Source organism: Panthera onca, chromosome D3 (assembly GCF_046562875.1).
Source record: "Panthera onca isolate mPanOnc1 chromosome D3, mPanOnc1 haplotype 2, whole genome shotgun sequence".
Classification (NCBI taxonomy): domain Eukaryota; kingdom Metazoa; phylum Chordata; class Mammalia; order Carnivora; family Felidae; genus Panthera; species Panthera onca.
The window spans coordinates 45,289,806-45,312,986 of record NC_138350.1 but is presented as its reverse complement, the minus strand read 5'-3'; the positions used below and the strand labels follow the sequence as shown (position 1 = coordinate 45,312,986).

General features: G+C 45.5%; 1 protein-coding gene and 1 pseudogene across 2 annotated transcripts in view; one reads left to right on the top strand and one right to left on the bottom strand.

Moving 5' to 3' along the window:
• NPC1 (NPC intracellular cholesterol transporter 1) overlaps positions 1-23,181 on the top strand; it is a 59,715-nt gene that overhangs the window by 35,094 nt on the left and 1,440 nt on the right. Inside the window, exons 7-24 of one of the 2 annotated variants that reach the window (XM_060613452.3) lie at positions 907-980; positions 1,510-1,880; positions 3,349-3,575; positions 5,885-5,985; positions 8,782-8,884; positions 11,891-12,080; positions 12,512-12,694; positions 13,405-13,519; positions 15,257-15,384; positions 15,478-15,618; positions 16,774-16,863; positions 17,300-17,487; positions 17,815-17,930; positions 18,547-18,676; positions 20,006-20,206; positions 21,173-21,404; positions 22,144-22,257; positions 22,989-23,151. In XM_060613452.3, coding sequence (XP_060469435.1) covers positions 907-980; positions 1,510-1,880; positions 3,349-3,575; positions 5,885-5,985; positions 8,782-8,884; positions 11,891-12,080; positions 12,512-12,694; positions 13,405-13,519; positions 15,257-15,384; positions 15,478-15,618; positions 16,774-16,863; positions 17,300-17,487; positions 17,815-17,930; positions 18,547-18,676; positions 20,006-20,206; positions 21,173-21,404; positions 22,144-22,257; positions 22,989-23,151 — 2,867 coding nt within the window. Of the gene's footprint in view, positions 1-906; positions 981-1,458; positions 1,881-3,348; positions 3,576-5,884; positions 5,986-8,781; positions 8,885-11,890; positions 12,081-12,511; positions 12,695-13,404; positions 13,520-15,256; positions 15,385-15,477; positions 15,619-16,773; positions 16,864-17,299; positions 17,488-17,814; positions 17,931-18,546; positions 18,677-20,005; positions 20,207-21,172; positions 21,405-22,143; positions 22,258-22,988; positions 23,152-23,181 lie in introns of both variants that reach the window. The other variant, XM_060613451.3, reaches the window with a different exon arrangement.
• On the bottom strand, positions 11,336-11,434 carry LOC132666141 (U6 spliceosomal RNA; annotated as a pseudogene).

Here is a 23,181-nt window from a genome sequence, read left to right as displayed (position 1 = left end):
CTCTAATACCTTGTTTCTCCTAAAGCTGTCACCCCCTGATTTTAGCCTCCACTGGGGGATCTTATCTGCAGCTACTACTGTGGTGTTTGCCTAGTGATGATTGTTGATTTTATAGTTCCCTCATTTCTTCTTCATTTACTAATTACACTTATTCTGTATAGACCGTTATCCCTCTTGCTCTACTTACTTATTCAATTACATTTACATCATGGTCCCTACGCCTCTGTTTTTTGTTTTTGTTTTGTTTTTTAACGTGCCCTCGCCTTTCTTATTTCCTGGAATCACAAAATGCTCCAGGCTCATCTGGTATTTTCCCCGCGCCAGCCCTGGAATCCACCTCTTCTGCAAGGATCCCTGGTTCCTTGTATTGGAGACTGATGTTAGAGTGATGCTCCAGGCGCCAGGTGTGCCCATTGCTGCTGCACAGCAGTGTTCACTGTGTTCACTGAGAGACAGCGTGAGCGGGGGGAGGGGCAGAGAGAGAGAGAGACACAGAATCCGAAGCAGGCTCCAGGCTCCGAGCTGTCAGCACAGAGCCCGACTCAGGGCTCGCACTCATGAACCGTGAAGTCATGACCTGAGCCAAAGTCGGACGCTTAACTGAGCCACCCAGTCGCCCTAGTGCTCACTGTGTTTCTAAAGGACCTGAAGTTTTAAATCTAAATGAAGGCTGCAAGGTGAAATTACCCTTTATCAACTTGTTTTTAATACCGTCTTAAATTTTCTCCTGAGACTGGTGAGCAGGACGACCTAGAGCAAGGGAACCTGGGGGAAGAAGGAGGCGATTAGGCAAGAAGGAAATAGGATGAAGAAGTGAGCTTTTAATAGTGTCTACAGGACTATCAGAGGAACAGCCTCATCACGTCAAATATCCACTAATACTGCTTATGTGCTTTTGTTTTTCAGAAAACGCTATTTTGTCTCCGAGTACACCCCCATTGATAGCAACATAGCTTTCTCTGTAAATGCCAATGACAGAGGTAGGCACTGTTGTACTCAAATGGTTAGGATTATGTTTGCATGAGTGCACGTTTCCTCAGAAAATGTTGATGCGCTGTTCTGGGACAGACACTGTGCTGGTGTCGAGGACATGGCCGTGACCAACACAGACAGGTCTTTGCCCTTGTGGTAGTAGCAGTCTAGTCAGGGTGGCAGATCGGAACCGAGGATAATTAGGGACTGGGGTAAGAGCTGTGAAGGGGCAGGCATAGCCACAAAGGTGGATGGGAAGTGCCTTGGACAGAGTGCTCAGAGAACTTTGCTTTTGTGTGAGCATCGCTCCTCTGTGGGGTGGGTGGTAGGCGCCATCACCGTGGGCAGGCAAGGAAGGTGGCTTCCTGAGCAGATAGGTGCTGAGGGTGTGCGACGGGAGGGAGGCGGATCTTGTGCCATCCCTGTGCGGACACTATTCCCAGCCCCTGTGGTAGTAGCTAACGCTTTCCCTGTTCCGACTTTCAGGAATGGCTTGGCTCTTAACCTCCACCCTCCCTTCCTCTCCCGCTCTTCCAGGGGAGGCGTCCTGCTGCGACGCGCTTGGTGCGGCATTTGAGGGCTATCTGAGGCGGCTCTTCTCACAGTGGGGCTCTTTCTGCGTCCGAAACCCGGGCCCCATCATCATCTTCTCCCTGGCCTTCATTGCCGCCTGTTCTTCAGGCCTGGTGTTTGTGCGGGTCACGACCAATCCAGTTGACCTGTGGTCAGCTCCCAGCAGCCAGGCGCGCCTCGAGAAAGAGTACTTTGACACACACTTTGGGCCTTTCTTCCGCACGGAGCAGCTCATCATCCAGGCCCCCCACACCAGTGCACACACTTACCAGCCGTACCCCTCAGGATCCGATGTGCCCTTCGGACCTCCGCTTGACCTTGCGATCTTGCACCAGGTAACGTGCTGTGAGCAGAAATCCGTTCTGGGAAGCCGGGTGGTTTGTTTTCTGGCTTTGACATATTGACCAGTTCTACTTGACATGGGGTTGGGGCTGAATGTGGCGGTATATCTTGAAAATTTCAACAGTAAAAAGGTAAAGATGCTTTTCATTTACTTTTCAAGAAAGCGAATGGTGGATGTTGAACTTCCTGAAAATTTTACTGTAGACTGCTTTTATATTTCCTTCATATGGCAGGTCTTGCTTCTTGAAACTGAGAGGAGCATTTCTCTGTTGAAGCAGAATGTATTTATAATTTACTTAGGAACTTATTAAATTTTTCCCTTGGCAATTGAAAAGTAATGTGCCAGGACCCAAAGGAATGAAGCCTCTCTAACACTGTGCTGGGGACCGAGGCAGGAGCTACTGCTGGTCTGCCGCTGCAGGAATGAATTTGTCATTTCCGGAAGGTAGGCCCCCGGCCTGCGTTTGGTAGGAGGTGCATTCGGAATGAGATCCATCCCATTCTCTTACAGAGGCCTTTAACCCTTCCCGTTCTCCCTTGTCACACTTGACCTGGAGAACTCTGTGAATAATTGGCATCCTGCCTATTTTTTTAATGAACAGTTGCTCAATCGCATGATTTTTCCTTTAAATATTGCTCTTGCCTACAGAAAGTCTGGTATCTTGAAAAACATCAAAATGGTCTCAAGACATGAACAAAATCTTTTCTCCACTGAGTAACCCTGTGTTTCTTTTTCTCAGCTTGTTGCAAAAGAAGCACAACGTAGTCATTTACCTCCAGGAATGTAGTCTCTGTTGGGAACCCCAGGGATATACATAAATAATCCTAGTATAGCACAAGGCAGTAGGTGGTATTTTGTTAGTAAGAGGGTGTGTCGAGAGAACCAGGCAGATTGCCCCGGTCTCCCCTCTGCGGCCCTGTTGTTATTGCTGCAGAAGGGCAGAATGCGAGATGTGCATGTATCCTGCCCTGAGATCTGTCCTGGTATTGGGGTCGCCTCCCTGTCTCTCTGGACACCTCTCAGGAGGGTCTCCATCCCAGCTGCTGTCTTTTAAGAGTGGGCCTTTGGTGTCATCAGATATTTTACCATAGCACGTCTTAGTCCTCTCCCTTGTGTGAGGAAGGATTTTCCGCAAATAACTTTAAAAAAATTTTTTTTTAATGTTTATTTTATTTTTGAGAGAGCGAGAATGAGTGGGGGAGGGATGGAGAGGAAGGGAGACAGAATCCTAAGTAGGCTCCAGGCTCTGAGCTGTCAGCACAGAGCCTCATGCAGGCTTGGACCCCTGAGCCTGTGAGATTCATGACCTGAGCCAAACTCGGACACTTAACCGACTGAGCCACCCAGACGCCCCTCTGCAAATACTTTTTATCTTCTCACCTGTCAGGGCAATAACAGTCACAATCTGAGAGAAATCCAATGTGTTTCTGGGTTTGTTTATTTTTAAAATCTTCTTTCAGGTTCTTGACTTACAAACTGCCATCGAAAATATCACTGCATCTTATAACAATGAGACTGTGACACTTCAAGACATCTGCGTGGCCCCCCTCTCACCCTATAACAAGAACTGCACCATTCTGAGCGTGTTAAATTACTTCCAGAACAGCCATTCCATGCTGGACCATGAAATAGGAGATGACTTCTTTGTGTATGCAGATTACCACACGCACTTGCTATACTGTGTACGGTACGTGGCGGGAGACGGTCCTCATTCGGCCCACCAGCCCGCGAGCACTTGCTGTTGCTGCACACAGTTGTAGGTGCCAGAGGCCTAGCCGTGAGCAAGCAGCGGGACCTGCCCTGCGAAGCGCATGCTCTGATGGAGGGAGACCGACAACGAATAGATACCTGCCCTGATGCCAGGTGGAGAGGAGAGCTCTGGAGAAATTAAGCCCGACGAGGAGATGGAGGGCAGTGGGGGCGTGCTACTTTAGGTAGAGTGGAGACCTGCACAGACAGAAAGGAAAGGAGGGAGCCTGTGATTATCGGAGGGAAAAGTGTTCCGAGTAGACAGGCAGCAAGCACAAAGGCCCTGGGGTGGGAGCGCTCATGGAGCATTCATGATGTATAATCGAGGAACGGCCTTTCACTCATGCCTGATTTGGAAACCACATGCCACACCGCCACTGGTCTCACAGTACAAGAATAGAAGCCTCCAGTGCTTTTTCTGGTCTTGCAACTATAAACTACCACGATGTCAGATTGTTTTTGAAAATGCAGTGTCCCCTTGAGAAGTGAGGGCAGGATTGGTGTGCAGTTCAGATTGGAGAGCACTGAATCTGCTTCCCGCTGGAGGCACGTCTAGCTGGGCAGGCGGCATTTGTCATGTGCACTGGTCACAGAGCATCTGTGCTTTGGTGACCTGTGCCCCTAGCAGGGAGAGCAGTCTGCACTGGTGGGCCTGCTGTCCCTGCAGGCCCTGACCCGGCCTGGAGACCGGTGTTCAGCCAGACAATCACCGTGGCTGTTTTGTCATTGCAGGGACAGAGAAATTATTCCTTGTCACTTTTGAGTGTGCTGTCAGCTAACCCCATCTCAGGAGCCAGCTACTTTGATATCTGGTCTGGTTTGGTGGCCTTCAGTTCTACTTAGGCTACTGGGGTGTGACTCTTCAGCCGATTAAGCCCGGTTTGCTCTGTTTCAAGGAGCTCGCCTCTAAAAATCTGAGCTCTCCCTGTAAAACAGTAAGGGCACTCCCATTCTCCACAGGGTGGATGGTATAGGGTGGCCATGGGCAATTTGACAACTGGAAAAAAAAGTGAAACTTGTTCGGTTTTTATATTTAAAGGAAAAAGCTGTTTACTTCCGGTCTTACAAAATGAAAGTCAACAAAATTTTGACAGGGAGGGAGGTGCGTAAGGCTTGTGTTTAGTCTGAGGCAGGGTGTGGTTCAGATCAGTGCAGAAGCGCTCCTTGGGCCATTTCGCTCCTATGTGTGGCTCTGTGTGCTGCGTGGTTGCCCTTCTGTGTCTCCCGCTCTCACCTCCCTCCTTACCCTCCAGCTCTACGTGGGCTTCTGCCCTAGAGGTCCTGCAGGAACGGCACACCCGGTGCACCCAGAACCAAGCACAGATCTACTGTCCCCATACCCCCGTGTCGTGTGATGGCACCTGTGTCAGCTTGAGGCTGTATCTGCATCCTTCCCCATCCTTACCTGCCTCACATAATTCTTATGGATTTTAACCTTCTGGATGAGCTCCCAAGCCCGATGTATGGGACAATGGGACTTGGCCTCTGGCTGTGTCCACGTAGCCTGTTTGCTCCAAGCAGGGGATCTGACCCCTTAGGGTCTGAGCCCATCAGCTGTGGGCTCAGAAGGGCCATGGTTCGGGTTATATGTGAGAATCTGAACAAGTGCCCAGCAGAGTTCTGGCTTAGGATGTGTCCTGAGATGCTGGTTCCTCCACTGCACTACCCTCGTCTGGGCCCTTGCACAGACCTCCTGACTGGTCTGAGGGCTCTTCCTCCCCTTTCTTTCCCATATCCAGACCCTTCTTCTGCTTTGCCACCCGAATTCTCTTTGTAAAACAGTGTATGACACCCTTTTTTTTAATTGTCTGTCCCTCCCTCTTTCCAGCCCCATCCCTTCCCTCTGAAGTCCTCCCCTTTGTGGGTGCCTCCTGCTGTAGACAGGACTTGGTGTGGTTCCTCACACTGCCATCCTGTTGCTCTCTTCTCCCATGTACCCGTTCTCGCTCATTCGGTGGCAGTTTCCTCTATTAGTGCTCCATGTACCGTGTGACATCCCTTCCCACGTGCACCTTGCCCTGAGCGATAATGACCACATCGTGCTCTTTTTGCCTGTCTCTCACTCAGTGGTTCTGAGCTCCCAAAGGCAAGTGCTGAACTGCATTATTCACCTGAGGAATAATGCACAGAGCCCATATCATGCTTAGGATATAATCGGCCTCTTTAACTGTTTGTCATGCAGATGTTTAGGTCTCTGTGATGTCTTGAGGCTTGTTGTAACTGGGAGTTGTTTTCTACACTTCTCAGGGCTCCTGCCTCTCTGAACGATACCAGTTTGCTCCATGATCCTTGCCTGGGTACATTCGGTGGGCCAGTGTTCCCGTGGCTTGTGTTAGGAGGCTATGATGGTAAGTAAGAGGAGCTTCCTCTTTTCCTATTAGGTAAAGTAGTTTTGGTTCTGTCACTAACAGGTGCTGATTATGAAGATTTCATAACTTGAACAGTCTTATGAATTCCCTATCTTAAATCCCAAGTACATTCTCTCTTTGGGCTTTGGCTTTGGGTTTTGCTCTGGATGTAAAAGAAGTGGATGGGGTTAGCCTTCTTAAGGTCACATTCTGGGAAGCTGTCGAAAGCTAAAGACTTTTCCCCAGAGTCATGCAGTAGTTCATTTCCACGTAACTCATTGTTCAGTGTCAAAGTGTTCATGGAGAGATGATATGTGGGATGTGGGGAAAAAGAAGCAAAGTTGATCTGGTTCTTCCTCCTCAACCAGTTAGTTGAGGATTGAGACACTCTTGTAGGGGGAGGAGTGATTGGTTTGCTCTTTACTGGTTCCAGTAGCACCTTAGAACAGACTGTACCAGGTATGATGGGGTAACGATTCAGGTAACACCTTTGGCGTCCAAAGCCAAAATAGGCAGTTCAACAGGTTTTCCTCCCGCCCACAGAAGAGGTCAAATAGATGTTGTTCTCCTCGCCAGTGGGAGGGGAGAAGTTGTATCTATATTTAAATTTTCCTCGCCTCATATAATGGCATTTCTAATTAGTGGGGAAAAGATAGAGTCACCAATTGGCAAGCCATAGCCGTCAAAATTAAATTTGATCTCATACCTCATTCCTTCCATCCAAAAAAAACTTCAGCTATATAAGGAGGGAAAGTTATTAAATGGAAGAAATACAAGAAGTGAAACTTATTAAAGATCTAGAAGAAGATACAGGAAGAATTTTTTTGATAATTTTTAAATGGAGAAGGCATTTCTAAGCAAGACACAAAACCCAGAAGCCACAAAAGGAAACATTAATGAGTTTGACTATGTAAGAATTTAAAATTCTGGGGCACCTGGGTGACTCAGGCAGTTAAGCATCTGACTCTTAATTTCAGCTCAGGTCGCAATCTCATAGTTAGTGAGATCGAGTCTCCCTGCACTGACAGCACAGATCCTACCTGAGATTCTCTCTCTACTCCTCCCCCTCCATCAGTTAATAAATAAACATTTTTTAAAAAGTGTTTCTCGGGGCGCCTGGGTGGCTCAGTCGGTTAAGCGTCCGACTTCGGCTCAGGTCATGATCTCGCAGTCCGTGAGTTCAAGCCCCGTGTCGGGCTCTGTGCTGACAGCTCAGAGCCTGGAGCCTGTTTCAGATTCTGTGTCTCCCTCTCTCTCTGACCCTCCCCCGTTCATGCTCTGTCTCTGTCTCAAAAATAAATACACATTAAAAAAGTTTAAAAAAAAAAACAAAAACCATAAAAAAAACTTTAACACCATAAAGTTAAAAAGAAAAAGCAAGCAACAAACTAGACGGGGAAAAACCAGTATACATAACAGATAGTGTGCCCTTAATATATGAAGGGCTCTGGGCGGGGGTGCCTGGGCAGCTCAGTTGGCTCAGTTGGTTAAGCGTATGACTTTGGCTCAGGTCATGATCTCACAGTTTGTGAGTTTGAGCCATGTGTTGGACTCTGCTCTGATAGTCTGGAGTCTGGAGCCTGCTTTGGATTCTCTCTCTCTCTCTCTCTGCCCCTCCCTCACTTGTGCTCTCTCTCAAAAATAAATAAACTAAAAAAAAAAAATTATATATAAATATATATGAAGGCTCTTGTGAAAAAAAGAAAAGTTTAACAACCCAAAAGAAAAGTGGCCAAAGCCATATGAAAGTTAACAAAGGAAATACAAATGGCTGTTAATTATATGGGGGAAATGCTCAACCTCACTCCTAGATAGTGAAATGCATCTCACTTCAATCTTTCCCCCTAATGAGGGGGCAAGACATAAGAGTTTGATAAAACAATGTGGGGTGCAGAGGACCCCAGTGTTACTGGAAGTGTATATGGTTCCTAGAATAGAATGCAAGCTCCAGGAATGCAGGGTTTTCCTCTCTTTCGTTCACTGGTATATATCCATAGTACCTAAAATAATGCCTGGCACAAAGCAGGGTCTCAGTAGATATTTTGCTACGTAAAGAAATGGAAAAACAGGATAGCCTCTTTGGAGGGCATTTTGGAGGAATTTATCAAAGTTAGAATTGCACATACTTTTTGATTCATTACTTGTACTTGTAAGATTTGATTCTGCAAATGTGTATGTTGTTACACGTGAAAAATATCAGATTATTCTTTGTAGTATTTTTGTTCATAATTTTAAAGATTGCAAAAATGTCCATCAATTGGAGATTGGTTAAATTACACTAGAAAATATGATACAGTAGAAAAAAGAATAAGGAAGCTCTTTATGTCCTAAAATGGAGCCATCTCCAAGAGATCAATTAAAAATGTAATGTGCAGAACAGCGTGCTGCTATTTGTGTGACTAAGAAGGAAAGGGAAGAATACAGGTGTTTGCTTGTGCATGTGTGGAGTATCTCTAGGAAATAGTTCAGATGGCCACAGTGTGGGGAGGAGAACTAAGGATTGAGGAAGGAGAGACAATGAAAACCTTTTTGCTCTGATGGAAATTTTTACCACACACGTGCTATTTAGTTAAAGGAGTTACCCTTCCTGAGTTAATCTCTGTCTATACCAGATACAGCATCCTTTTTATTTATTAACTGAGCTACATAGACACGTCAGTGAACTTGTGATTTGTTTTTAGAGTACAGTCTACAGCACCTGTGAGAAATCAGTTACCTGGCTGTCATGTAATTTTCCCTCGTGTCTAATTTTCTGCACACTTGTTATCTTCTTAATGTCACATTTTTCCTTTTCAGATCAAAATTACAATAATGCCACAGCCCTTGTGATTACCTTTCCTGTCAATAATTACTATAATGATACAGAGAGGCTCCAGAAGGCCCAGGTCTGGGAAAAAGAGTGAGTTGCTCTCTTTGTTGTGTGGGGAGCTGGACGCTAACAGAATGCACTTAAACCACAGTCAGCTCAGTTAATAACCAACATCGGGTCTAAATTATGTCATTTTTTTCACTTGGTACTAATGATGTTAAGGAAAAAAAATCGGTGTATCTGTAAACATTGTTTGAATCTGTATCCCTGCACAGGAATGCAAAAGCATATATGTAGAAATGTTCCCTGCACCCTTTTCTCATAGTGAACACCAGGAGCAAGCTGGGTGTACATTAGTAGGGGACACACATGGTAGAAAATCACGCAGTCATTAAAGATGGGTAAGTAAATGGTTCCAGATGGAGGACACAAAAGCTGCAATCAACGTGGTCAGGCAAATATATGCTATCCATGGTAGAAAAAATACCCATCCCTAGAAAAAATATCAAGCAAGGGGTCCGGGAAATTGTTGACTATGTTTATAACCCCTAAAGAATAGGAACAGAGAACGGGTTTTTGACTCTATGCCTTTCACTGCTTTTTTTAAATAACTTTGTTGGAATATAAATCCTATGCCATACATTTCACCCATTTAAACTGTGTAATTCAGTAGCTTTTCGTGTATTCACAGATACCTGCAACTGTCACCACAGTGAATTTTAGAATTTTTTTTTTTAATCTCAAAAAGAAGCCCCCTAATCCTTTGGCTATCACTCCCACCTGTCACCGTCAGCTTCCCACATCCCGGCCCTGTGCAAACATTAATCTCATTTCTGTCTCCATACATTTTTGTATTCTGGATTTTTATATGAATGGAAGCGTATATATGGACTTCTGTGTCTGGCTTCTTTCACTTAGTGTGTTTCTAAGGTTCATTCAAGTTGTAACATGTATCAGTACCTCATTCCTTTTTATGGCTGCATAATGTTTCATCCTATGGATATACCACATTTTTATCCACTTATCATTTGATACACATTTGGGTTGTTACTACCTTTTTGGCCATTATGAATAATATTGCTGTAGACATCCATCTACAGATTTTTCTGTGAGCTTCTATGGTTTCATTTCTCTTGGATATATAACTAGGAGTAGAATTTCTGGGTCATATGGTGACTCTTTGAAGAACTGCCAGAGTGCTTTCCCTGGTGGCTGCACCATTTTACATTCCACCAGCAGTGTATGAGGGTTCTAATTTCCCCACGTCCTCCCCAACATTTGTTAGCTGACCTTTTGATTCTAGCTGTCGTAGTGGGTGTGAATTGGTATTTCGTTGCAGTTTTGATTTGCATTTCCCTGAAGGCTAATGATTTAAAGCATCCGTTTTGGTGCTTATTGGCCATTTGTATAACTTCCTTCGAGAAATGTCTATTCCTATCCTTTGCCTGTCTTTAGCTGGATTATTTGTATTTTTATTATTAAATTGTAAGAATTCTTACATATTCTACAAGGCCGCCATCAGCTACATGATTTCCGGGTATTTACTCCCATTCTTTGGCTTGTTTTGCTTTCTTGGTGGTGTCTGTTGAAGCACAAGTTTTTAGTTTTGAAGTCTAGTTTTTCTAGTTTTTTGTTGCTCATACTCTCAGTGTCGTATCTGAGGAACCATTGCCCAATCCAAGGACATGGAGATTTATGCCTGTGTGTTATTTGGAGAGTTTTATACTTTGTTTATTTATTATGTTTATTTATGTTTACTTTTGAGAGAGAGACAGCACAAGCGGGGGAGGGGCAAAGAGAGAGGGAGACCAAGAATCCGAAGCAGGCTCCAGGCTCTGAGCTGTCAGCACAGAGCCCAACGTGTGGGGCTCGAACTCACGGACCGTGAGATCATGACCTAAGCTAAAGTCGGACACTTAACAGACTGAGCCACCCAGGTGCCCCCAGAGTTTTATATATTTAGTTCTCACCTTTAGGTCTTTGATCCATTTGAGTTAATTTTTTCATGTTAACATGAGGAAGAATCTAATTTCATTCTTTTTTGCATGTTGCTATCCAGTTGTCCCAGACCATTTGTTGAAAAGATTATGCTTTCTCTCATTGGGTAGTCTTGCCATCTTGTCAAAAATTAGGTGACCATGGATACCTGGATTATTTCTAGACTCTTAGTTGTATTCCTCTGATCTTTGATTTTTATGTCTGTCTTTGTGCTGATACCACACTCTCGTGACTACTGTTGTTTTGTAGAAAGTGTGAAATCAACAAGTGTGTATCCTCCTCCTTTGTCCTTCTTTGAAAAAGAAGGGTTTGGCTCTTCTGGGCACCCTGCAGTTCCATGCGAATAGTAGAATCAGCTTATCTTTCTATGAAGAAGTCAGCTGGGGCTCATAGGGATGGCATTGAATCTGTAAATCAGCTTTTAAAAGTTTGTTCCATGAGCGTATGTCTTTATTATAGTATGCTTTGGTTAGGAATCTTTTTTAGTGAAAAAGAAAGGAGACCATGAACCAACTTTTTTTTTTTTTTTTTTTTTTTTTTTTTAAACAAACACTTCACGAATTTGTCAGCTTTGCTCAGGGGCCATGCTCATCTTTTCTTGTTCATTCCAGTTTTAGTATATGTGCTACCAAAGCCAAACCCACGGACCAACTTTTGAACTTGTTCTAGGGGTGCCTGGGTGGCTCAGTTGGTTAAGCGTCTGACTTTGGCCAGGTCATGATCTCATGGTTCATGAGTTCAAGCCCCATGTCAGGCTCTGTGCTGACAGCTCAGAGCCTGAAGCCTGCTTCAGAGTCTGTGTCTCCCTCTCTCTCTGTCCCTCCCCCACTCATGCTCTTTCTCTCAAAAAATGATTAAAAATAAATAAATAAATAAAATAAATTTGTTCTAAACTTGATTCAAGTGGTAGAAACTTCAGCGTGTCTGGAAATTTGTACTCTGGGGGTGTCTCACCTTCTAGTCTCCAGCGTGTAGAAAATCCTAATGTGGGCATAGGTTAAGTAGACATGATTTTTGTGTCATAGAAGTTGGGAAGAAGTGTCTCACTTAGCTGTCACTAAGCTTTAACTAAAAATATAAAATTTGCTCACTCTTTAGGTTTATTAATTTTGTGAAAAACTACAAGAATCCAAATCTGACCATTTCTTTCACTACTGAGCGAAGTATTGAAGATGAACTAAATCGTGAAAGTAACGGTGATATTTTCACTGTTATAATCAGCTATGCCATCATGTTTCTGTACATTTCCATAGCCTTGGGGCACATCAAAAGCTGTAGCAGGCTTCTAGTAAGTGGTGTGTGTGTGTGTGTGTGTCTGTGCTGGAGAGAAATGGTGATGCATTGCATGATGTCATTTTTTGCCTCTACTTAATCATAACTCATTTTGTTCAAAACTAGTGTACATTCCCCTGTGTTTTAATCGTATGTAACATTTCTGTTTCCTGCGGCTATTTTCTCCAGGTCCAAGCCTTTGGTTTATTTTAAACTTACAATTTATTTCCCATAATCCAGTTTTTTCTAATTTGTCCACACCATCAGCTAAGAATGGTTGCTTATAAAACATTGCTAGGGAAGACCTAGAATATTTTTCATTTCTTCTCTCAAACTCAGGACTTTTAACTCCAAATCAGCTATACCAAAAAGAGGTAAAACACGAGGACCTTTTAGTCATAGGACAAATGATACGCTGACAGTTTGTGTCTTTGTCGCATGTCCCAGGTGGACTCTAAAATCTCCCTCGGCATCGCGGGGATCCTCATTGTGTTGAGCTCAGTGGCGTGCTCGTTGGGCATCTTTAGCTACATTGGGATCCCCCTCACCCTCATTGTGATCGAAGTCATCCCATTCCTGGTGCTGGCTGTTGGGGTGGACAACATCTTCATTCTGGTCCAGACCTACCAGGTATATTTTCATTGTCTCACAGAGCTGGGCATCTGACCAAAAACTGGGCTCCATTAATGGCTCTGCAGTTCCATGCAGAGTATTTGTGAGGGTGGACAATGAGGAGGCTTTGGCTCCTTTTCTCTGTGTTGCCGATTGGTGTCCATGGCTCGTTTGGGACATTTCGAGACCAAGAAGTTCACCCTTCTCTTTGGTTGGTGATTTAGATATATAAAGTGAAAATTCATGTTTTAAATATGTATGTAAAAAGGGCTCTTGCGCTTGTGGAAAGTATTTTGGACATGCCTGTTATTAAAATGGTTCTCCAATAGTGTAGAAGAATCAAAGATTTGCCAGAGATGCCACTGATGGAGAAAATGGTCTCGGTCAATTTATTCTGTCCCGGTCCCCTTACTTGGAGACTCATTGGCATGTAAGAGTGTCTTTAAATGGTCCAGCCACCTGCAGCCTGCATTCCATGTATTTTCCTGATAAGATGATCCAGTCTTGCCTTGAGCTTCTCCCCTGTTACCTAGCAAAGGGGTTTAGTAATACCTGGATGAATTATCATGACAAGTGTGGGTCTCCCATACAAATTTATGTACAATAAATAGAAGCTGCTAATCATTCTTATTTACCAATGAGTTAACACAAAGCAACAAAGAAGCAAAGAGGTGGCATCGTTATTTAGAAATTTTAACATCCCTTGTTTTGCGTTTTGTTTTTTTAAGCGAGATGAACGTCTTCACGGAGAAACTCTGGATCAGCAGCTGGGCAGGGTCCTAGGAGAAGTGGCTCCTAGTATGTTCCTGTCATCCTTTTCAGAGGCTGTAGCATTTTTCTTAGGTAATCACTCTTTGAATTCTACCAATCCTACAGTTTTCTGAGCCTGGGAATAGAAGGATCTGGGCTGCTTCCTTGTTTGAGCTTTATTCCATGACTGGAAAGCGCAGAGCAGACCACGGGAAAATTTGCTGGCAGTATCTGGGGTATCATTTTGGAAGCGTCCTCTTCCTCCTGTTGTTTCAGGACAGTGTCGATGTTGAGGTCTGGGATGACAGATACCTGGAACTCCTCTGTTGCTCCTCTTTTTGTCTCCCATGGCCAGTGTTGATCTTTGAAAAGGGCATTCTCACAGAGCCGCGTAGCATTCCATGCAGAGTCCACAGGTGTTGGCCTGCAGGGAGTTTGCCCATGTTCTACCAGACAGCCTTCTGCCTCTGTGCCTACAGAGCACTGGGGGAGCGCTGTATGGGCCGCGCCTCATACAGGGAGAATCAGCTGCAGCAAAAACCAGCGCTCCCATGTTTCTTTCATATGGAGACATCACCAGCCAGCCTCACTGGCAGGGCGGCCTGCCCCCATGTCTGGTGTGCAGTAACAGTAGAACGAGAAAACTGAGTGCATCTTCTGAGGAGGAGGCTGGATTAGAATTGCCCCACAAGTCCAGAGAGAGACACAATTTGTGGGTCACAAATGGAAATGCTTCCTTTGGCTACTCAGTCACCTTACATGGGGCTGTTTGTTGTAGGGTCACCAAAGGTAGCCATCTTTCAAATCAGACGCGCTCATATGCTGTTCGTCATTTCCACAAAGCAACGCGCTTTGACGCCCGTGGCCCTTATGCTTCCTCTTGATGGATATAGGTGCAACAAATTATTTTCTCTTTTTACCTTTTTTAGCAGAAAACCAGCACAAGTGTGATGGTAATAGACACTGTGCCTCAAGGCTGGAGTGACTTTGTGGGGACAGTAAGAGCAGTAGAGGTTGTGGCACACAGAGTGCACAGGTCTACATGTTGCTGGCCCAGTGGCGCTGAATCTAATTTTGTTTTTGTTTTTCTTTTCTTTTCTTTTCTTTTCTTTTCTTTTCTTTTCTTTTCTTCTTCTTTTTTTTTTTTAAAGCAAAGCTGTGAATCTAGATTTTTGTGTAAGACCAAAAGTATTTTGTTAAATACTGGCTACTTATTTTAAGAAACAGCTTTTTATCCTAAGATGGATTGATCTAGTGTGGGCCACACAGGATACATCTGGCCTCTGGGCTGCCAGTTTGCAGTTCCTGGGTATTAACCTAGTACCTCTGACTTGGAGTGCCCTCAGCTGATTGTGACAGAAGTGGGAGACTAACATTGTTGATGTAATAGCAGAATAGAAATACTGCCTCTCTATAGAGTGAAGCATAGAAGGTACTGTAAGAAATGACCCATGTTGGCGGTTCCAAAAGTTTAATGTGCATAGCTTTGCCTGGAGAGCCTCTTAAATACAACTGAATTGGGTATGAATTCCCACTGTCCCGATTAAGTAAGATAGGGTTAGAGCATAGGAACCCACATTTTTAACTCGCTAAGTGGTTCTGATGCTGACCCCATTTTGCAAAAACATTGGACTTGTGGTCTGTTTCCAGTTGTGGTGTGACAGCCACAGACTTCAGCGGCGTTCCTCTGTGGCGGTGTTGGGGGGCAAGGGCCTTCTCATGGCTACAGCCTGTTCTGGCTCCTGACACAGCCCAGCCCACAGCAGCGTAAGACTTGCACAGAGTCCTGTGCTGCAGGGGCCGTGACGTGGCAGCTTCTCACCCCTGCAGGAGCGCTGTCAAAGATGCCGGCTGTTCACACCTTCTCTCTGTTTGCCGGGATGGCAGTCCTCATCGACTTCCTTCTTCAGATTACCTGTTTCGTGAGTCTCTTGGGGTTAGACATTAAGCGTCAAGAGGTAAGTTAACAGGATCACAGTCTCCTAATTAGAGTCTAGAATCTGACTGAAGCAGCCGGAGAGTGTGACCTTTGTTCCTCTTCGTCCTCTCAGAAAAACCGTCTGGATGTTCTTTGCTGTGTCAGAGGCTCTGAAGATGGAACCAGTGTCCAGGCTTCAGAGAGCTGCTTGTTTCGGCTCTTCAAGCACTCCTATTCTCCACTTCTGCTTAAGGACTGGATGAGACCAATTGTGGTAGGAGTTCGTGGTTTTCCTTCCCAAAATAGATCTGTCACATGCATTCTAAGAAATCGGCTTGCAGGGCCCTTGGGCTCACTTGATTAAGCGTCTGACCCTTGATTTCTGTTTAGGTCATGATCTCACAGTTTGTGAGATCGAGCCTCGAGTCAGGTTCTGTGCGGACAGTGTGGAGCCTGCTTGGGATTCTCTCCTGCTCTCTCTGCCCCTCCCTCTGTTCACTCTCTCTCTCAAAATAAATAAATAAACTTAAAAAAAAAAATCTGCTTGGGAAGGGGACTCTGACAGCTGCTAAGTATATATCCAAAAGCAAATGTGTACAAACATATAAAATATTTTTCTAGCTAGCTTTTAGCAGTCAACATAAGCAAGTTTTTATTTTGATATAATTATACATTCATAGAAAGTTGCAAAGATAGTACAGAGAGGGCCCAGTTTCTTCCTGTGGTCTTACATAGTTGTAGTTCAATGTCAAAACCAGGAATTTGACATTGGCACAGTGTGTGTCCAGTTCTAAGTCATTTTATCACACGTGCAGATTCACGTAACCACCACTGCAGTCGATATACAGAACTGCTCTGCCACAACACTCTCCCTCAGGCTGCCTCTGTATAGAGTCACACACAGCCCTCCCCACACCCACTATCCCTAGTCCCCAGCAACCATGCAAGAGCTTTTTGTAGTTTATGTACTGGATGTAGCCAACAGTGAAAATCTATCACTTCTCTACTAAAAGCACATAAATTAGTCTCCAGTAATGGTAAAGTAACACTTAACATTTATCGAACACTTCATATTGGGCATTATGCTAAAATCTGGATTACCCCAGATTTTCTCATTTAATCCACAAAACTATCTTATGTTATACATCTTTTATTTTTCCTATTTTACTGATGAGGAAATAGAAGCTAAAAGAGAGGTTAAGTGACTTCCCCAGGGTCACTCAGCTCATAAGTGATGGAGCCGGGATTTGAACCCAGGTAGTTTGACTCTAGAGAGTATGATCTCAGCCACTACCCCTTCTCTCTACTTACCATGTCGCTTAAACTTTTCAGTTGAGAAAGTCCTGTTTTTTATGTGTTTTAAGATTTTGTGTTCTTACGTTCTAATACACTAAGCAATCACTGTCTTATAACTCACTTTTCATTTCAGATAGCGGTATTTGTGGGTGTCCTGTCATTCAGTGTTGCAGTCCTGAACAAAGTGGAAATCGGATTGGATCAGTCTCTTTCAATGCCAGATGTAAGATGCTTTCTCTTTTATCTTGTTATGCCAGTGGTGTGAACAAATTTTTCAGAACTTGCCTGCAGTTATTTCAAGCTAATGCCTGCTTCGAAATGCAAGTGCGGACAGGCTCTCCCATGTTAGGAGAAAGCTGTGCCCGTGGGAGTTGTCTTAGCGTTTGAACTCTCAGGCAGCCCACTGGCGAGCCAGAGAAGGCGAGCAGCAAGTCTTTTACCTTGTAAGGTGCCCTCCTGAGGGCGGGCCAGCCACGGGAGCTCCTGGGGTGCAGGGAGGGTGAGCAAAAGGGAGCTGGCTGGGTAGGAAACCCCGAATCTGAGCTGGGGGCCTGTCGACCAGCAGCATCCGGTGCTCTCCTGATCCTTAGCGATCATCACCTCACTACAGCATCATCAGAGCATTCATCCTCTGTCCTGTTCTTTGATGCTTTTTTCAGGACTCCTACGTGATGGATTATTTCAAGTCCCTCAAATACCTGCATGCAGGTCCACCTGTGTACTTTGTCCTGGAGGAAGGGCATGACTACACCTCTCTGAAAGGGCAGAACATGGTGTGCGGAGGCATGGGCTGCAATAACGACTCCCTGGTGCAGCAGATATTCAACGCGGCGCAGCTAGACAGCTAGTCAGTACCACCCGGTCGTCTCGTACTGTAGTGGAAGCGGCCAGAGTCCGCGCGGGCCTGAAATTTCTCACTGCAAATGGATTTGCTTAGAAAATTCATTGTTCCAAATCCTGCTAACTCTAGCTTTACCTGAGCAAAAGCTTTTAAAGGACTAATTTACCAATTCATATTCCGCAGTATTTTCCATTAAGTGGTAATGAAACGTGTCTTTTGACTGGGCAGCAGTGTAAAATCTAGAAAAAGAAGTTAGGTTTCAGAAAAAGGACTGAATCTAAAGACTTCCTGCCTGTGGAGCAAGTCAGTAACATCTCCCCTCCTTTTCGTTAGTACCCGAATAGGCTTTGCTCCCTCTTCCTGGATCGACGATTACTTTGATTGGGTCAAACCTCAGTCTTCTTGCTGTAGAGTCTACAACAGCACCGATCGGTTCTGCAATGCTTCAGGTACTTTCATCTCCTTTTCCAAATCTTTCCCTTTTCTCTGAAGACTTTTGACATAATCTGAAGCGAATTTGTACTTCACCTCGGGTTATACTTACATATCTGCCAGTGCCAGGTCTCATAGCTTTCGTCACCATCCCTTCCCTCAGCCATGGTCTCTGAAGGGGGTTGTGTTCATTCTCTCCCACCTCCCACCACGGGGCTGCGGGCTAAGCAGGGCCCGGGCAGGGGCATCTTATGATAGGTGTCTGGCCATAATGTCTCACAGATGTGCTCCCCTTCGTTACCACTGTTGCCCTACAGTTTTGTTAGGAGTGTTGAAGTTGTCCTAGAATTTTCTTGATAAAAACATGGAAGCTTTGGACTCTGAGAACACCAGCTGAGGTTATCCTCGAAGTGGGAAACCTGCTTCGGGGAAGAAAGTGTGTACAGGCTGCCTCAGGTGAAGATGGGATCTCAGATTTATTAGACTATGAAAATCATCTGTGCTGGAAGCTTTTGGATCTGGAAAAAGATTCAGGAGAAGAATTCCCCCTCATTTCTTTATCAGTGTCTTTAAACGTTTCAAAATCTGGAGACTAATCTTCTGACCTTGGCCCCTCCTCTGTGCTTATGCTAGTGGTTGACCCTGCCTGCATCCGCTGCAGGCCCCTCACCCAGGAGGGCAAACAGAGGCCTCAAGGTGGAGACTTCATGAGATTCCTGCCCATGTTCCTTTCTGATAACCCGAACCCCAAGTGCGGCAAAGGGTAAGTGCCACTGAGCCACTCAGATACGTGCCTGCCTCCCGTTGCTGTGCACTGGACAGCTGGCGGAGGGCTGGCGTCGAAGCAGTCACGTGGGAAAGGTCTCTTCTCTCCCCCTCCCTGCCCTGTCCCGATCCTTCTGTGAAAGCAGAGAAACCTAAAACACATTTAAAGAAAACTCCTCCTCATTTTCAACTAGTTTACCCTGGCTCGAGTGTTTGTTCCTTCCTCTCCTGTGTCCTGGCCCCCCTGGCTGCACGGATGGGTGCAGAACCCTGTGCAGGTGTCCAGCAGGGCAGAAGGGGAGCAGGAGCATGTGGCATCTCAGAGTGTGTTTAGTTGTGTCTGTGGGTGTTGGGGACAGCATCTCTGCTTGGCATGCCACCCTGGGTTAAGGTTTAGGTTCTTGTAGCCCCACCATTCTTCTCACCAGCCTGTCTGGACATGATGTTATGGGGTGTCTCACTCCCCTGTCTTGCCATGCGGCCAGTGACCCATGGAAGCAGCTTGTCTGGGCCCAGAAAGAGGGAAGATGGCTGGAAGTCTGGGGTGGGGTGATTCAGAACCTTTTGTAGGAGGAAGATGAGTGTCCACAGGTATGTTAGGTAAACCCTGTTTTTCCTAAGAATGTGTAATTGACCAGAATCCCATCAGTTGGTCATGTGTGTCATGTCTGCTTTGATACCTATAGTCGGTACTGTGTCTAAAAATAAGAATGAGTCTTGCAGCTTGGTCTGCTCGCAGACTGAAGGCCTTGGCCTACATAAAACAAATCCAAGTACATTCAGCTTTTAGGAGGGCAGCAGCCACCACTTAAGGGAGCCTCCTGTGTGCCAGTAGCGTGCCAGGCTCCTCACTTATTTCAGTGGCTCATCACACAGCCCTGGGAGTAGGTGGCAGTACACCTGTTCACAGAGGACACCACAGCCCAGATTCAGTAACTTTGCCCAGGGTTCTGTGGCCAACACATGGCACGGCTGAAACCAGTCTTCTGGCCACCAACTCCGGGGCCCTTCCTTTCCCGCCTCCTGTTAACACAACGCTGCTGCGCAAACACCATATGAAAGCACGTTTGGTTGTGAGCAAACCAGATAGAGAAATAATAGCACCTGTGCACCAGAACAACCAAGAGCAGTAAAGAAAAGCCAGTGTGCAAGAGAACAAGCTAAAACCTTCCTCGTTCCCTTTCAAGGGGCCTTCCCGTCCCTGAACTTGACATTTGGCCCGACCTTTGAGCCCAGGGTCAGATGATTTCACTTAGCCTTGAGTGCTCAGGATCTGCAGATCCCGTACAAGGTGTGGCTGTTCTGACGCCACCGAGTCTTCTCTTAGGGGACATGCTGCTTACAGTTCGGCAGTTAACATCCTCGGCAATGACACGGGTGTCGGAGCCACTTACTTCATGACCTACCACACCGTGCTTCAGACGTCTGCTGACTTTACTGACGCCATGAGAAAAGCCAACCTCATCGCCAGTAACATCACCAAAACCATGGGCCTTGAAGGAAGTAATTACCGTGTGTTCCCATACAGGTAGTGTGAATTTTCTAAGTGAGGGTGTCATAGGTTAGAGCCCACACCCTGGGGGCTCCCTTGGTGGGATTTTGATACTTGGCTTTCATTCTGACACCTTCTCCATCATGAACACAAGCACAGTGCATCAAGGGAAGTAGCATCTGGGTGAAGAGGGCCAGGATCTACAGCACCCACCGAGGTCTGCGTGCTGGACATGCAAAGCTCTGTCTCTGGGCTAGAGCTCACACTCTGAAAAAGACATACTCTAAGATGGCACCCGAGCGGGAGGGCACAGTACCTGGGGACCAGACTTCACAGAGAGGGCTGAGCTGCCGTTCCTGGTCACAACTGCTGGGTATCCCCGACTGCTGATTACCTGGGACGGTGCCTTTATGGAGGCTTTTCTTTTTTGTTTGGGTGTTTTCCTTACTAAGAGAGTATGTTAGGAGATACTGAATTTGGAAAATATGGAAAAGTAGAAGAAACAAGTGATTTTTCCCCGTGCCTCTGATCTCACTTAAAGAGTTCCGACCTGTTCCTGACAGGACAGCCTGTTTTTCCATTGAGGAAGTGCCCAAATAGGATGTCCCAATTACAGAGAAGAGCTGGTTACCTTTTCCCAAAAAGCATTTTCTGCTGAGGCCCTGCATAGACCCTATTTGACTTGAGGGAATTCTCAGGATAGATCAGGACTTGGTTTTTCAAAATACCATGAAATACTCTGTAAATACCTACGAAGCAGAATAGGTTGGGCTTATGGACATATACAGTACACATTTTGGGTCATTATTAGGCCCTTCTTGGGTGTCAGTGGGCAATCAAAAGTTCGCTAGAATTACTGTAGAGGAGTCTCGCACAGACGGGGGCAGTTTATGAATGGGATGTGTCTCAGAGTGGTTTCAGTTTTGCAGTAGTGGCAGCATGAAAGGTAGAGCTTCCAGAACAAGAATGAGCTGTGACAGAACCTGCTTCTCTCTTCTCCAGTGTGTTCTATGTCTTCTACGAACAGTACTTGACCATTATTGATGACACGATCTTTAACCTCGGCGTGTCCCTGGGAGCCATCTTCTTGGTGACCGTGATTCTCCTGGGCTGTGATCTGTGGTCTGCAGTGATCATGTGTATCACCATCGCTATGATCTTGGTCAACATGTTTGGCGTCATGTGGCTGTGGGGCATCAGTCTGAATGCAGTTTCCTTGGTCAACTTGGTTATGGTGAGTCCTGGTCCACTCAGTCCATAACTCCTGTGTCCCTTCTATGAACTAGTTCTTGGGGTAAAAGACCAAGGCCAGTTCCTGTTCTTGGACAAACAGGATGGCTGCTAGATGGAGTGAGGATGTGGGAGGTGCTTAGGACATTGAAAATGGGACTTTGTAGTGTTGCGAGGGTATTTTGCCTTTAATTTCTTACTCTGAAGCGTTTGCAAAAACGCTTATAGCCTGATGACAAGATGTTCACTTTTTATTTAGAAAAACTCCTTCCTGATGGAATTCTTAACAGTACCTTTTGCTTCCCATGCAATTGTCAGGTGCTATTTAATCGTCTTGAAGATGTGAGCATTTGAGAAAGCATTAAAACAAAGTGTGTCTGTACTTAAAATATGAACTGTTTGGGGCGGGGGGAACAGCAGTGAGGCCTGACTAAAGCAAATCTGGTGATCGCGTGCTGGCTCTCGGAGGGTGGGGGTAACGTGGGTTCAGCAAGTTCCCTTAAAACAGGCAAATTCGCTATAGAAAACTGGAGCTCTGGGTGCTGGGCCTTGAGGATCTCACGAGTTGCCTGGTACAGCTTCAGTTGGTGTGATAGGAGATTGGTATACACAAAGTTAAAGGGGATGCTTCAGGCTCCTGAGCTACCTGGGATGCCCTGCGAACCGTAGATCGTGGGAGAAGAGGGCCTGCTTTCTTAGGATTTTCAACCACAAAAGGATGTAACGGAAGCACTTTTTTCCAGAGCTGTGGCATTTCCGTGGAGTTCTGCAGCCACATAACGAGAGCATTCACGGTGAGCATGAAGGGCAGCCGTGCACAACGGGCAGAAGAGGCGCTCGCTCACATGGGCAGTTCTGTAAGTAGCCGGGGTAGCCATTTCCACATAAAGTGCCCAGCTCGTCAACTGAGTGCTTCTCGGCAGCTGTAAAATTCAGTAGGGAGAACAGAATTTGAATCCTTTAAGAACAACCAAGGGTAAGTTTTCGGGCATTTCACGAAATAGCTACATCCTGAAATTCTTTATAACTGTTTCCATTGGCAAATCTTTGTAGACAGGCAGGAGAAGAACCGAGAAGTTTGATTTGAGGACCGGAAGGCCTTTCCATGTAAGACACAGGCCAGCCATGTGTTGACAAGCGAGGGAGCCGTCACACTCAGAGCCCACGGTGCAATTTATAGTTCAAGCCCAGAGTCTTCTTAGGTCAGCTCCACAGCCTGCTTTAGCCTATCAGCCAGTTAGTTTGCCGGCCTAGAAAATACTGTTACAGAGAACAACTAACACTTTTGTAATAATTTTAGATACTCAATCGCTTTCACCTAAAAAATACAAGGAAATCTGTTTAAAGACAGAACCCAGTGTCTATGCAGCATACACAGATTTTATTTACCCTTACACCTTTTGTTTTTCCAGGCCCATAAGCAGCAAATCAATTTCAGGTATAATGTAATGCTTATTAACTCTGAAGACTGGGGTTCAACCCCCACCCCCATTGCTTTGGGCCTTGCCCATCCAGAAATCAGTGTGTGAGGAAATGTGGAATTAGAGTAGGTTGGTAAGTGCTTTCTAAACCCCATCTCTTCTTTCAGGTGTTCAGTGGAATCACACTAACAAAATTTGGAGGGATTGTGGTATTGGCCTTTGCCAAATCTCAGATTTTCCAGATATTTTACTTCAGGATGTATTTGGCTATGGTCTTACTGGGAGCCACCCACGGCTTGATCTTCCTCCCGGTCTTACTCAGCTACATAGGTAAGTGTTCTTGTTTTTAAATGGGTAGGG